Source organism: Thermobia domestica, chromosome 13, assembly GCF_964235325.1.
Source record: "Thermobia domestica chromosome 13, izTheDome1.hap1.1, whole genome shotgun sequence".
In the NCBI taxonomy this organism is placed as follows: Eukaryota; Metazoa; Arthropoda; class Insecta; order Zygentoma; family Lepismatidae; genus Thermobia; species Thermobia domestica.
This window is the reverse complement of record NC_137466.1, coordinates 136619353-136635178: the sequence shown is the minus strand read 5'-3', so window position 1 is coordinate 136635178 and position 15826 is coordinate 136619353. Positions and strand designations below refer to the sequence as shown.

The 15826-nt window shown below is 36.0% G+C and overlaps 1 protein-coding gene across 3 annotated transcripts in view; it reads right to left on the bottom strand.

The window, feature by feature from the left end:
• The window catches only part of LOC145668544 (cathepsin L-like peptidase), a 236802-nt gene that overhangs the window by 18864 nt on the left and 202112 nt on the right, over positions 1-15826 (bottom strand). For 2 of the 3 annotated variants that reach the window (XM_081736529.1, XM_081736530.1), the window contains exon 8: positions 10134-10814. The exons of the other annotated variant lie outside the window; for it this stretch is intronic. In XM_081736529.1, the coding sequence (XP_081592655.1) occupies positions 10604-10814 (211 nt within the window). In that variant the 3' untranslated portion in view covers positions 10134-10603. Of the gene's footprint in view, positions 1-10133; positions 10815-15826 lie in introns of those variants that run through there. 3 annotated transcript variants of the gene reach the window in all.

The following is a 15826-nucleotide window of genomic DNA, read 5'->3' as shown; positions in this document are numbered from 1 at the left end:
GCTTTCTTACAAGGCTGGCTAGAATATTTATTATAAAAAATAAACTAGGAAAGTAACAGTTTCGGAAGTATAGCACTTCCTTCCTCAGACTACACTCTACAACTGAAATCAGAAATAAAATTATATACAATAAAGAAAGGAGATCATTATTTCTTTCCACCAATCAGGAATCACTACTCATTAAAAGTTTACTTTTCTTTTAATAGCACTACCTCCCGCAGGGGGGAGCATAACTGACTTTCACTTGGCAAAAACGATGAGTCAAAACGTAACAAACAACTATGAACTGATAATAGTCGAGAACAGCTTTCTAACAATAAAATTCCTGAAAACAAGACCTTGGAAACACCTGCTTGAAATAAAGAGCTAAACAAATTCAAAAATTATAAAGCTTGTGACCTTTTAAAAACATTAACAAAATGCAGAAAACCGTAAATAAACATTGAAAACATAAAAATAAGTAAATACCTAAATAAATACATAAAGGTATATAAAAGAATACATAAATGAAATAAGCATTATAGTGTCTTTATATTTTGCCACTCTTCTTTCTCCGTTCTTCCTTTTTCAAAATGTCCTCCCACTCTTCATTAATACTATAACCACTATTCCAGTTCATAGCTTTATCGGCTACATCTTTTATCCTCTTAGCTTCTTTCCACTTCCTAACCAGTTGTCTCCACTCATACTCCACTACCCTTGCTCCTTCCCAGTTCACTTCATATGGCCGGTTTCACTGATTTGATTGAAAATAGCATTAGTGTCTCTCTTCAATCTGACATCATCTTTATGTGCTTTAAAAGTTCTTGCATCCTCTTCTTGGTTTCCCCTACATACACCATATCACACATCCCACACGGCACTTCATATATAACTCCCCTTTTACACGAATGAGCCGACGCTCTCAACTTCTTATTCTAATGATATCCAGTATCTTCATTCCGCCCTTCCTGTAAGTCTTAATACCTTCTCTCTTTAGAATTCTTCTAATCTTCTCTGTGATTACCCCTGCACTTTCAATGCCGTGCCATCCTTTCTTCTTGTCCTCTTCTTCGTCTTCCTCTTCTCTCTCGCTTTTGTTCCTTCTCTTCCTACTCTTTTTCCTGTCCTCGTCACCTTAACCATTCCCTTTCAGCTGTTCCCATAGCCTTTCAATATCTTTCTCCTTTTGATCTTCCTCCATATTTATCATCCTAATTCCCTCTTCCATATTCCTAATGAAATTCAGCTTTGTTTCCTCATCAATATCACTTCTCTTATTGCAGTATACGCCTGCTGCACAGTCTTTTTGGAACCACGACGTAACAAAATTGCCCTCCCTTGTTCTCGTTACTTTCATATCTAAGAAATTTATCACATCATCTTCTTTTATTTCCCTCTCTAAAATAATACCCTTCCTTTCATCATTCAATTCTCTAATAAAGCTCCCTAATTGCCTTCTAGTGCATTTCCACACTCCAAAACAATCATCCACGTATGTACAAAACACTAGTAATTTATCACCACCCTTTCCATCACGGTTTTCTCACATTCATTCATTACTAAATCCGCTATCACTGGGCTCATACACGAACCAATGCTTAACTCATCTTTCATTTTCACTAACCTCTCGCTTATCTTGCAGAAACTATTGTCCCACAAAAAACTTAAAGCTTTCTTTATTCTATCGTTATCCCAGTTTTCAATTTTCCTGCCCTTCATCACACTGTCCATTACTCTGAGAGTTTCTTCTCTCTTGAGGCTGGGGAAAATACTTTTTACGTCCACACTAAACATGACAGTCCTTTCTTTTCTAGTCCCTAAACTCTCGATCATTTTTTTCACTTCTGCTGAATTAACTAATCTCCTGCTTCCTGATCTTCTCTCAGAGCTTCCGCAATCTTGTTCACCTTTTTATCCAAGGCTTCCATGACATTACCCCTACAGTCTAACACAGGTCTCAGTTTTATTCCTTCTTATGAATTTTAGGAAAACCTTTCATCTATGGTATCCTTCCTTCACGATCAAGAAACTTTGAGAATCCTTTCTTCTTACCTTCTTCTATCACCTGTCTTCTTATCTTCTCTTCGTCTTTCCCTGCTTCCGTTACGTCCTCGTATGTACTATCATTGAACTGCCGAAGCTTCTCTTCATTACCATCCTTTCTCCATAACCACTACTGCACCCCCTTATCCGCTTGTTCCACCACTATATATTTCCTGTTCTTTATTCTTCTTAAGCCTTGTAACTTATTTTCATAAAGATTACATTTCTTCTTTCTCGGAACGTTTTTCACTAATTTAACTATTTTTCTTCTTACTTCCTTCAACTTTTCTTTATCTTCTATCTGTTGCAAAGCTTCATCCTCCCCATAAACCAATTCTTCTATGTCCGTCTTACAATTGGCCACCTTAAATTTGTATCCTAGGCTTAGAAACGTTTCTTCTTCTTTCGTAATCTCAGCCTCTCCAATAACTACTACCTCCTTCTTGGAATCACTCCTTTCTTCTTCCTTCCATCCTAGTCTTCTTCCTTTCTCATTCAGCCTCTTCCGCTCTTTCTCCCTGAAGCTTTCTTCCCAACGGCGTAGACCCTACATTGTCCAATCCCTGACAAATATATTTAGGTCTTCTTCAAACCGGCTCTTCTTTCTCTCATTACGCTCTCTCAAAATCTTCATTTCTTCTTTCTTCTTCCTGATCATATCCCACACCAGTTCTTTTTGTAACTTTCTAATCAATTTTCTATATCTCACTGTTTTGCACTCCACACCTTTTTTCACTACCACTAGTCTTTTCGGAGTCACACTCTCTTCTAAATACCTCCTTAGGAATCTCAGTTGTTCCTCAATCCTGACCTCCTTTCATCTGTCGTCCTTCCACTCAACAATTTTCCTCTGCAGACTCGGAAAAAGACCAACATGGATATTATACTAGAGGTAGTATATTATACTAGATACATTGATATTATACTAGATATTATACTACTGCTGCACTGTACGTACCAAACACTCACAGTACTGCTCACAATGACGACCACCAACCAAGATGCATGTAACACATCGAATATGGAAATTTTGCCTCACTCGCTCAAATATTCCCGATGTTTTTTGCACAATCAAGCAGGAGGCTAGGACTCTTGCAAGTAAGTCTTCCTATCCTCAACAGAAAAAGGCGAGAGGGTTAAATTCCGGGGAAGGCGCTGGCTACCGGGCTACAAACATCTTGCCTTTTTCTTTCGATCACGCATCAATCCGAGAAAGACTTGGATTTACAATTTCCATTGCCAAAATCATTGTTTGTTAGTCATAAGACTTGGAACCGAGTGTCGTCACACCTCTAAACAGGATTTTAGCACAATGGATTTTAAACAATCTGTTAGGCTTTATTCTTAACTACTTGTGCGTTCATTTTCCTTTCAGAAACTATTAAGCATTTTGTCTCTTAGTTTTACCCTAACTATTACAGTACAAATAGAAGGAAATTTGGGGGTCCTCTTAAATTAATTTGGTATAGTGAAATTATGTTATACTTAAATAAGTCACCTGTTATATTCATTCCACCACAGATCTATATCACTTCTACATAAGTTACAGACAGAAAGTATAAAATGCATAGTTAAACAATGAAAATGTGTAAGTGTGGAACATGAAGAGTAGTCGCTCAGCATTTATTCATCCATTTATTGTGCAAATGTTTTAAATAAACTTTCGTGTTAAACAGTTATTAGGGGGTATATTACGTCCAAGTAAGCATATACATAGTTAAAACAATACGTAATAATTATATTTAAATTTTTATTATAGCTGAAAAGCAATCTTCCTTACGAATTACAAGCGAACCTTCGTATGAGACATAATAAAACTCTTTTTCTTATGTGATTATATTCAGCATATCAAAATAAATACTTATCCAAACTTTCCACAACTCGACCTCTGTTGATTTGGCACAAAACATACTTAAAACTTCCTCTGCTTATGAAATTTTCCTCTTGAGTCAAAGTCAAAGATTTCTACTAAGGCACATACTACTCATGTTCTGATTAAAATAAGAATACAGGTGATACATTATTTAAAGTTTAAATAAGCTACCTATCATTCAGTATAAGTTTAGTTCCAATATTCTCAAAAATTGATTAATTACAGGGGAAAGTTCTGACATTTTCCCACAAGAAAAATCCGTTCCTTGGTTTTACTTATAAATTTGGGAGCACTGCCTCAGAACAGGGACGGCATTAAGATTGGGCGGGCCTCGCCCACCCATCTGCCCACCCCAACAGAAGTAGAGAAGTGAATGTGACATCCTGTACTTCAAAAGCAATAGATATTACTTTGGAATGTAATGTAAAAGTTTCTAGGACTCTGTTTAACTCTACAAGGAACAATGATTTTAAACAGATCTTGTAGTAATATAATGATGCCAAAGTCGTGATTAACCTTCAAATTACGCAGTCTTTAATTTCCAGTATCTCGTGAGCTACGAAACCATTTAAACCAATTTCGTAGGGTTGGAAAAAATCTAAAAATAATCACTTGTAATTGCCGCAGACATGAAACAAAAAAAATTGTTACTTAATATCTCTACTTGAATTTCAGTTATTGACATATACGTGATTTTTATTGTTTTAAGCATTATTAGTATTGTTGTTACTGTAAAGTCCCTTTTAGGAAAGAAAACTAAAATTTATCCCCCCGTCCCTCCTCAAATGTACTGATAGAAGGAATATGTGTTTATTATTCCTTGAATTCTCTTATTTGACATCACAATCCATGTAAACCTTCCTTTCTAATCCGAGTTTTTATTCCAGGAGAAAATAACACGAAAAAAATAAAACTTACATGGTGTATCCAGTTTTAGAGGGGGATTTCCCCATCATTCCCAGATAATTCGCAAATTGCTGAGGACTAATAAAGTTAGAATTGCTAATATTGCTAATATTGTTTCCCCTCGCATGGTGTAAACATGATTGGTAGCTTGTTCTATTGGACATGAGTATAGGTGACTTGCTTTCATTCTAGCTCATTTAATTACACATTTCCGTATTTTGTTTCTCAATTAGCAGTACAAGCTGCTCGCGTTAATCCAAACCCACCGTAATCTAAACCTTGCGCTTGTCCGAATGACATTTAGCCGGCGGAGTTGATATTTTTAGACTGATTGCTCAAATAGAAACAGTTGTTGTGAATTATTGGACTAGATCAGGTCACTTTTCTTGAATGCAAGACTGTTTCAAATGACTTTTGAATGCTTAATTACATATACGGTACTGTAAATGTTTTAGATTAGAATTAAACCTTGACAAATATTCGTTTGTAACTGGATTTGTTTCTTTTGAGCACTCCCTTTTTACGCCAAGCAATTTAATAACCCGAACAGCTCAAGCAAATATTCGGATTAACGCTCGCTTCCTGCTGTAGTTGTCGAAGATTATTACTGGTCCATATATTATCCGCACAGGTACCATGAAAATAAACAGATGCAAAATAATGTTACTCCTATTGACCTTCCAGTGTCCCCGGTGAGTCCCGGATTCAATTCCCAGTGGGAATACAAGTGATTTGGATCCTACTGTAAGTCTCGTTCTTAGAACGATATCATCGTTCCATGGAAGACTATGGAAAGCCATCATGGGTTCATTTTGTCTAGGTACCTTCGCACACTGGACGAAATGCACAATCTAGCTGTGCAAAAGTCCAAAATCAAGTTCCTTGGAAATACACCCATAGTACCCGTAATGAGTCACAAAGAAATCAGAGATGACAGAAACAACAGTAGAAAAATATGACGTTCTGCAGGAAAATGGATTTGCACGTACAAAAGACGGGTTGTGATGCAGCATCTGGTATTACTAATGTTGGTCAGATTTAGAGGGTCAAAGTTAATCCATCGTGCTCAACGTTTGCTCGACTGTTAGGAATCGAGAACTGCTGCTTTTGATGCTACAGGGATGTACTATGATCGAAGTACAAATTGACTGAAAAATTAAATGCGTTTACCACAAGTAGCACGCGTACAACATCGGAAGTTGCTGTTCGTACAAAAAGATTTGTGATATTTCATTTTAAGGGAAAACAATACTTGCTGCTGTATCACAATCCGTCTTTTATACGTGCAAATCCATTTCCCTGCAGAACGTCATATATTTCTACTGTTGTTCCTGTCATCTCTGATTTCTTTGTGACTCATTACGGGTACAATGGGTGTAATTCCAAGGAACTTGATTTTGGATTTTTGCACAGCTAGATTGTGCATTTCATCCACTGTGCTTCGGGTCAAAGATCGACCTTCGGGCAGGATACTGCATCATCATAATGACCTTCCACTAATTGGTATTCGCGTCCTTTGAATGTTGCTGCGGTATCATCAGTGATACTAATGTACTATCTTCTTATGATATTCAATATATAGTATTATTTCTGGCATTAAATATCTTCTGAACCACTAATGGAATATTGTTTACCGTTTTATCTTAGGTTGCAGGTAGTGTTGCTATGAAGAGAACGTTTAGGGTAGTTATTCTAACACTTGCTGGATAAGTAATGAAAATCGCAGTCGCTCTTCTGAAGCAAGACGTTTGTTGAGTGAAGTGAATTTTCAGTTTGTGTTCCAACTCAGGTCAGCGTGTTCACACTTTTTCTTGGAAAGTTGGAAAGATTGTCAGATTATCTATAAAACAAGGAGAGCACACTGGCTGATGCTGTTTTAGTTACGAAGGGTATACTGGATTATTTTACTGAAATTCGAAACACAGTCAAGGAGTTCGGAATGAGTCTTTGAGTCTTGCTGAAAATAACGGTATATCTCTAACGGGTCCAATGTCCAGAACACGATCACTGCTCAATCATTTACGTCAGTATATTATGACTTAGCAAGTACCGGTTGAGGAAGAAGATATCCAATCCCAAGAACACTACATACTTAGCATATTTCTTCCTGTACTTGACAGAATACTTGCAGAAATAAATAGGAATTTTACAGAAAATACAGGTATTTTATGTGGGATAAGCAGTCCTCACCCTAAAAGTGAAGACTTTTTCTTATTTGAGAAAATTGAACCACTTGCACGTCACTATGGATGTGATGTAAATAGTGTAGAGGTGGAACTGAAACTTCTCCCGAAAGTTTCGAAATGTTACGAGGAGGAAAAGCAATGCAAAATTACCTCCGTTTCTCAGTACTGAAGTAATGGATCGTTTCAAAATTGCTTGCATGAAATTCACAAATTAGCCGTAATTGCTGTCACCATTCCTGTGTCTAGTTCACCATGTGAACGTTCTTTCTCGTATCTTAGACGGGTTAAAACATATCTAAGAAATCGAATGGCAAACGGTCGCCTAAGCGACTTTTTCCTTTCCGCAGAAAGAAAACTTGTAATGAATATTGCTGTAGAGGATGTGGTAAATGCATTCGATGTTGGACATAAAAATTGACGCATTGCTCTTCATTAAGGTGCAAGTATAAAAGTTTATTGTAAGCTTGTTCGTTCCATGTGATCAGCCCTTCATAGTTTAATATACATTGTTCTTTGTGTGGATCATGATGAAGTTTTGTTAATTGCTATTTACTTCTTTATTCAGTTTATAATTGTTTTAGATTTGTTTTGCTAACTTGAGTTTCAGTTTCAAAGATATCTATGTAAGCTATCATCAAGCAATCATGCTGCCGAATTTTCCTATTCTTTTAGTAACATAGGTCTTTGCTGTTGCATATAGAGATCACGTCAAAAAATCTTGTTTTACTTTACCTACTTATTGTGTATTTTATGTTATTAACGAAAGGTAGAGTTTATCTGTTAGTCTGTGTTGTTTGAATCTTCTTTTATTCCTATGCATTCATGTGCATTCTTGGAGGGAGAGGAGGTAAAACTGTCTTGAACTTCGACTACACAGTACACACCGTTATTATTGTTTAAAAAAACTGGAAATAGAGGTAGTGTGTGTACCACGCAGAATTCGGTAGGTCGAGCATATAGCCACGAACTCCCCCAGTCCATCATAAGTTCTGCATTTCTTCAGTCGTATCAGGCGAATGCCGGAATTGTACCTTCTATAAGGCCAAGACAGCTGTTTTCCACATCCGTGTTACTTCCCTATTTCGGTCTGAGCCTTAACTAACTAAAGAGTATAAAAAATGAAACTTAATTATTATCAAAAATATATCTAAATTGTCCAGTTCTCAATTTCATTGTTCGCCCACCCAGCAACTAGGTCCGCCTCTTTCCGCCCACCCCCATCAAGCGTTTCTGGCGCCGTCCCTGCCTCAGAAACTATTGAAAGCAAATTAAGGTATACCCTATGATAGATAAAACATGCTATGTGAATGTTGCGTTTATTGGTCGAATAATACTTGAGAAAAAACACAGTAAGCTCTCATGTGCAATGAAAAAGTGGCAAAATGAATTTAGCAATGTGGAAAATAATGTTCATTCATGCACGTTCGAATTAAATTGTAGGTACAATCTATACCTCGTTTGAGTTGCAGATGTGGCTTTAAGTTTAGTTTGAATACTCCTAAAACAGGAAAATAACAGAGGGAAGGTTTGAAAATTTTCTGACAGAATTGTCAGTTTCCGTATCTTATTCGCTTGTTATAGCTTGAGTTTCTTTTTTAAAATACTTGTATTAGAAGTATAATAGCTGTGTTAAGAAGAGCTTAAATTTTACATTTTGTATTATTGATATTAAATGTCTTACTTCCATTCCTTGCCTATCCTCTTCTCTACCTAGCTACTTTGCACTAAAATAGGCAACGTAGTGTAAACATTTTACATTTTTCTCTGGTACTATTAGGTTTATCAGCACAAAGCTTAGAAGATATATATCTACGACATAAAAGAATATACCATCTACTCGTCATAGAAATATATATGCGAAATAACCGAATGAACAATGGACGCCAGAATTTTTGTTATGAAATTTCTAAAATATTCTTCGAAAACTGTACGCTGTGTTCAAGCATAATATGAAAAATACCACTTAAGCACAGTTGAAACTAGGTATAGATTGTACTTATACTCTAGTTAGAACGTTTATTAGTTATCATTATCTTCGGCTTTGTCAAACTGAATTTTCGACTTCTTCGTTTTAAGTGAGAACATACTGTATTTTTTTAAAGTTCTATTCAAGCAACTGAAATTACGTTCAAACAGTATCTTTGAAATAAAATGAGGTATGCCTCAGTTCGTTTTCCTTTGTCTCTAACGCTCTGTTGTCAAGTTATAAGCGAGTAAATTGAGAAACAAACATTTTTCGGAATTATTCAAACCGAACATACACTGAAGGAATGACCACTTACTGCAATTGAAGTGGGATATAACTCATTATTCTGGTTTAAGGCTTGAGTGACGTGCAGCTAAGAAAAAGACTACAATTTTGACCGAAGAAGAAATTCTTATAATCAGCGGACTTTTTTTTGTCAAACCTGCGCGGTTGAGTTTCAAAAATTTGATCAATACTTTTTTTTGAAATGGTGATTCAAACAAGAAGAATTGGTGAATACAAACACACATTGGTGAATACAAACAAGAAGAAATCTGCTCCATTCCAACGTTTGGTTCTAAGTTATTTATTTCTTTTATTGAAAGATGAACAAAGTTTGTTTAACGACATAACGCTAATTGGTTACTTTGAAGACACTATCCTGCTCGATTGATCGTCTACATGTATGAAAGTGGTTACTATATCGTCTGAACAACAAAGTAATGAAATAATAGAAATGTTTGTATTATAAAACAGGATTAAATCAATTATATTTTGCAGTTAAACACAGGCAAAAAATACATTTTTATTCGTTATAATGGAAGTTAGAAATTCGTTATAATGGAAAGTGTTAACACACAATAAATTAGAAAGATTGAAGGTGTCTTAAAACAATGTCCCCGTTTTGATTAGTTACTGTCCCTAGGTTATGCGAAGGAAAAACAACATAAGCATTTTAATCCTTCTCGAACAAGAATTTCATTTCACAGTAAAATTAACATTGGGAAGGGAGGTAAGTTTAAACTTTACGGAATAACAGATTTAGGGAGGGAGAAAAGTTGAAACTTTTGAAATGTTTGATTGAAACGAAATATACTGGTTTAATTCAGAGTACACAATTAGGTAATAGTCACATGATCATAAAAACTGATCACAGAAACAGAAAACCTCTAAAAATATATTTATTTTATTGACATAATTATGTACTCATAACATATACATTATGTTATGTATAGAGTCTGAAACATGTAATATTAAATCTATGCGAGGATAGTATAACATATACTGGCAAGCAAATTACAACTGTATGAATTAAATCTATATGAGAATGGAAAAACACAACGTGTAACTTTTTGGTAATTTTCTGCTTTTTCTCTGAGGTAGTTGGTTCCACGAAGATCTATATGCTGGGAAAAGTTGATGATAAGTTAATTACTACTTCCATATTAATCAGTAGTCATTTTCACCCATAAACGTCATGTATTTTCCATTCACATCAAAAGGTTGCACTTGACATACCTGTACAAATGAACATATTATGTTATACCATCCTCGGATTGAAATAAAAGAACTAGTGTCATTTTAAATATGAGTATCGTTTTTCATTAATTCTCACAATGACTGAGTATTTAATTTAAGTCTTCTTTTTTATACCACTGGATACAAAGCATTAGTGGCAATTCCACATTGATTGCCTGCATTCCTTTTCATTTTGATGTAACCACCTTCTCCCCAATCTGAGCCCCATGAATTTTTTACTAACCAATAATCTTGTCCTTTCTCCGTTCCATACCCAACCACGAGAACAGCATGGTTAAGCTCATCGCTTGGACAATTAGGATTGTTGTAAATACCTTTGCTATCAAAAGTAATTTAAATAAAATATAAATACGAATAAATTTATCATTGTTATTTCGTCATATTACATAAATACAATACTATAATTATTTTATGCACAACCACTCAACAATATAGAGTACGTTCATTTAAATAATAAGCTAGCCACTCATCTCCCTTTTAAAGATCATATTCTTGCAGCCATAGATAGGAAATGATGATTCCAAGTTTTAAAATTATGTTTCAATTAATGATTTCTGTTTGTTGAAAAAGATTCGGATTCATTTAATTTAGTTTCATGCATGAGTATGAATTGGGACGTTCAGAACACAAGGGAATGAATTCCGAATGCAAAGTTATAAGAAAGAGAGCCGTAAAATCTGTGCGGTACGCTTGAGTACATGTACACTCATGTCCAAAATTATTGTCGAATGTCTATAAATATGTTGATGTAGGAATACAATTTGATAACGAATTCGCCCGGTATGTCTTATAATGTTAGTATGTGTATAATTGGCAAAGACATGTGTGTGGCAAATTTAATGTCAAAAGAGCAGTAAATAAGAACAATAAAACGAAAATAAAACTTTCTTGTCCTTTTAGCAACATTTGGTTTTACTCGTTCTAATTTTCATATTTATAATTCTTTTCCTACGAAATTTACAACAAATATACATTTCCCGATTATACACATAGATCAGTATTAAAAGTACCCTGCAAAATCATTATCAAATTATATTCTTACAAGAAGACAGTTATAGATATGTGACAATCATTTTGGACATAAGTGTACATGCAAAACAAGTTTTACATAGAGATCTTAAATAGAAAATATGCTCAAAAATGACTAAAAGTGAACTTGATCTCTTTGAGCACTGAACGTGCCAATCCAAGGCTTTTTCACTGCCAGGTGGAAAATTGTTTGTTCTTTGAACTAACTAGAATGTACATACAAAAAATGTTCCTCTAATTTAGGCCAAAAAAATAAGAAAATCGACTAAAATAATTACTCAATTTTCTGATTACGGTATCAAAGATATTTGATATTGCATTTAAATATACCGTAAATTATTTGGTTAAGGATCAAGTTCATTAAAAAATTCTGTGACCATGAATATTATTATTAAATTTGTTCTACATATATGTAGATATACGAGGGAGGATCAAAAAGTAATGCCTCTCTTACTACAGGGTGCGGCACATAAAACCGGCCCGTAAAGTGAACACATAAAATGAAATGTAATGTATTGAATATGATTAACTACAACACATAAATGAAATGTAATGTATTGAATATGACTACTCATCTTCACAGCAGCCTTCAGAGCAGGTGCTGAAAGTGTCCTCCGCCCACTTCAACACACATGTGAGCGCGATTGAGGAGATTCATATATACCCTTGTCAGTTCTTGTGTTGTAATGCTATTGGTGACATCCTGGATCCTGGTCTTGAGTTCTTCAATTGTGTGTGGATTTGTTTCGTATACTCTTCCCTTTAACAGTCCCCATAAGTAAAAGTCACACGTGGACAAGTCTGGTGACCGAGGAGGCCACAAGCCTTTGCTGATTGTCCTCTCTGGTGTAAACATCTCATGCACAAGGGACAATGATGCAGCTGATGTGTGGCATGTTGCACCGTCCTGCTGAAAGTAACATAACTGACGCTCCTCTTCGGTCAAGTGTGTATAAAACTCCTCCAGGATTCCCATACACACGTCACTGTTCACTGTCGTCTCAAAGAATATGGTCCCAATAACGCGTGTGGCGGAAATGGCACACCAAACACCAATCTTCTCATCATGCAAGGGTACCTGGTGGATTGCGTGTGGATTTTCTGTCGACCAATACCGGTTGTTTTGGGAATTTACGTACCCACACGACTCGTCACTCATGATGAGCATTAGTGGATCCAAGAAACCACTGGCAACATTGCTCAACAGCCATGAACAGAAATGCACCCTCTTCTGCAGGTCAGGCTCCTTCAGTTCTTGCACAACACTTATCCGGTACGGTTTTAACTTCAGTCCCCTTAAAATACGTCTGCAACTTCTCTCACTCGCATGAACCTGTTGACTCAATCTCCTGGTTGACTTTCGAGGACTTCTTGTCATTATCTCCTCCACCTGCATCTTTAATTCAGGTGTGCAGACAGATGGTCATCTGTTCCTAGGAGCATTTTGAACCGATCCTGTACGCCGCCATTGGTGCTTTTTGCTGGCACAGAACGTCCTGGAAATTTCTCCCGAAACAAATTCTTTGTTTTCACAAAAGATCCAGTGAGAATGAACCCTTCAACAATGGCAACACGCTCGGGTATCGAATACGGCATTATCACACACTGACACTCACCCGGCTTAACACAACGAGGCCTTTTTCTTAACTGGTTTCGACAAGTTTCACTGGCTGCGGCTGCACGTGACTGCTGCAGGTCACGTAAGTCGACCCGACCTCGACACGCCATCTCTTGGTAGGAAGGTAGATTATTTAAGTGTTGCCAAAAACACAATATACCAGGATATTACGACGGGCCGGTTTTACGTGCCGCACCCTGTATTATTTTTTTTATTACAGCTACTGACTTATCTATGCATGACGTTATAGAGGTAGCCTTCCTCCACTAATGTAGTCTTTTCTTTTTCAGATTGAGTTATTAGAACCATGGATCTGAAGCTAAAAGAAAGAGTCGTCATCGAATTTTTGGCGAAAGAAGGTTGTCCACCTAAGGAAATCCATATGCGCTTGAAGAATGTTTATGGGGATGCGGTAATGAACATTAGCAATGTACGGCCTTGGGTGAAGAAGTTTAGTAACGGAGAAACAGAAATCGTTGATAAACCAAGAAGCGGCCGGCCGACAACATCGATCACAGATGCAAATCGAGAACGTGCTGAGGAACTGATTCGAGGAGACAGGTGCATTACAGTTCAGAGTATTGCTGATGCAATGGAACATCTCGTATGCTCTGCCCAAGGAATAATTGCTGACTTGGGATATCACAAAGTGTGTGCTAAGTGGGTACCTAAGCAATAGACTTGATAATCGGAGAAGACGAGTGGACATTTGTCATGAGCTCCTGGACGCATTTGCAGTTGCAAATCAAGACTTTTTCAAAAATGTGGTCACTTGAGATGAGACGTGGGCATACCTGTATGACCCTGAGAGATTAATTTTATCTGTTTTTTCCTTCATAAGAACACCTCCGTGGTTGCCGATTCAATGATTTGGATGAAGTTAAAACAACTGTAAAATCATGGGTCAAAAGCAACCTCCTGAATTTTTCCAAAAATTTTTTTACGTCTGGGTTCAAAAAAGGCGTAAAAGTGTTCGAATTCATGGAGGTTGAAGGGTAGGATTCTGTAGAGGACAGTTCAGGATATACTCTGCAATAGCTTGTCTTGTTCTATGTTCATTAATACATGTTTGTGATACAGGAGGCGTTACTTTTTGATCCCCCCTCGTATTTGTTGAAATGGGCTAAATTGCGCTCTATGAATTCAACCTCCTTCCATACAAGTTACACAAAACTATAACTTAATCTACACAGTCTTATAAATTTACTGACACGTTGAGTACACAAGGAAATTAAGTCCACATTCGGTCATTTTGTACATATTTTATGTTGTAGATCTCTGTCTGAAGCTACTTTCGGAACTTAAAACATTTATATCCAAGCATTGCAAATAACTCCTATAATATAAAAGAAAGTCAACGTTTGCATGTACTTAAACCTACCGTACAAACGTCTTGTCTCTTTTCCTTACGACTATGGTAATTGAACTTAATTTCCTTGTGCTATGAACCCCCACCTTCCAACTATCTTTATCTTTTATGTAAACTCATACTGTAACAATAACTGTCATGGATTTTGTTTTACTTTAGTAGACAGTTGTTTCCAAAAATGAGAACCATTCTTATTAATTAAGTGTAATCTTTTTTGAAAAAAAAGAGAAAAAACAGTAGATTTTTCTTAATTTGTCATCAAAATATACGTTAACATTATTCCTAAAAATATTATTTTTAGCCTTAATAATTAATAAAGTACATCATGTAGATCATACATGGTACATTGTTGTAAATGATGTCAATCATCTTTGGTATACCGTTTGTATCTTGTTTTCAAAGTTTCACGGCAATATTTTATAATATTTCTGGTATTGTGAACTCATTAGGAGCTATTTAGGACCCATTCAATAGTGACTTCAATAGTGATTCATTCAATAAAGACATTAGCTATATCATTTGCTAACCGCATACACTAATCATTCAACCCCCTACTCAGAAATGCTGTCTTCATTATGTGGGCTCTTTTTCTCTATCTCTTGTAGATACTGTAGATATAAGCAATGTTGGCAGAGACAGTATCGCTGTCAAACTTTTCTTCAAGCTGCACTCTAATTCTAACACATAGTTGCTGCTGGTTCATATATAAGTTTCTCATGAGTCTTTCCATTCCAACCCAACCCTATACAACTCTCAACAACAATTCCCAATTCACATGGTCAAGAACAACATTTCTTAGATCAAAAAATACAACATGGACCACTATCCGTTTTTCTGTAAACCTTTCACCAATTACTGTTAATAATCTAATTGCTTCTCTTGTGCCCTTACCTTTCCTGAATCCGAACTGTTCCTCTTCAACCTTTTCATTTGTTCTTCCATAAAATCTTCTGTTCAATATTCGAAGCAAAATTTTTGTTGCACGAGATATGAGACTATTAGTTCTATAGCCTTGATATCTCTCTGAATTCGATTTCTTAAGGGTCTTCACTATTGCGAAATTAAACTACCGCTAATTTTAGTAATTAGTTTTTCTGTAATATCTGCAAAACAAATAGAAATATTCAAAAAAACAGAAACATAGTGAAAAAGACAATTCGATTTTGCATGTGATACCGTTATCACAACTCATCTATCTGCTTTCGATTTCCAATTGCAGATGGATGTAGCATTCTTTGCGGGTTCTGTAAATAGCGGCATACCAAAAGCAGATAGGTGAAATGTGATAAAGGTATCATATACAAAATCGTATTGT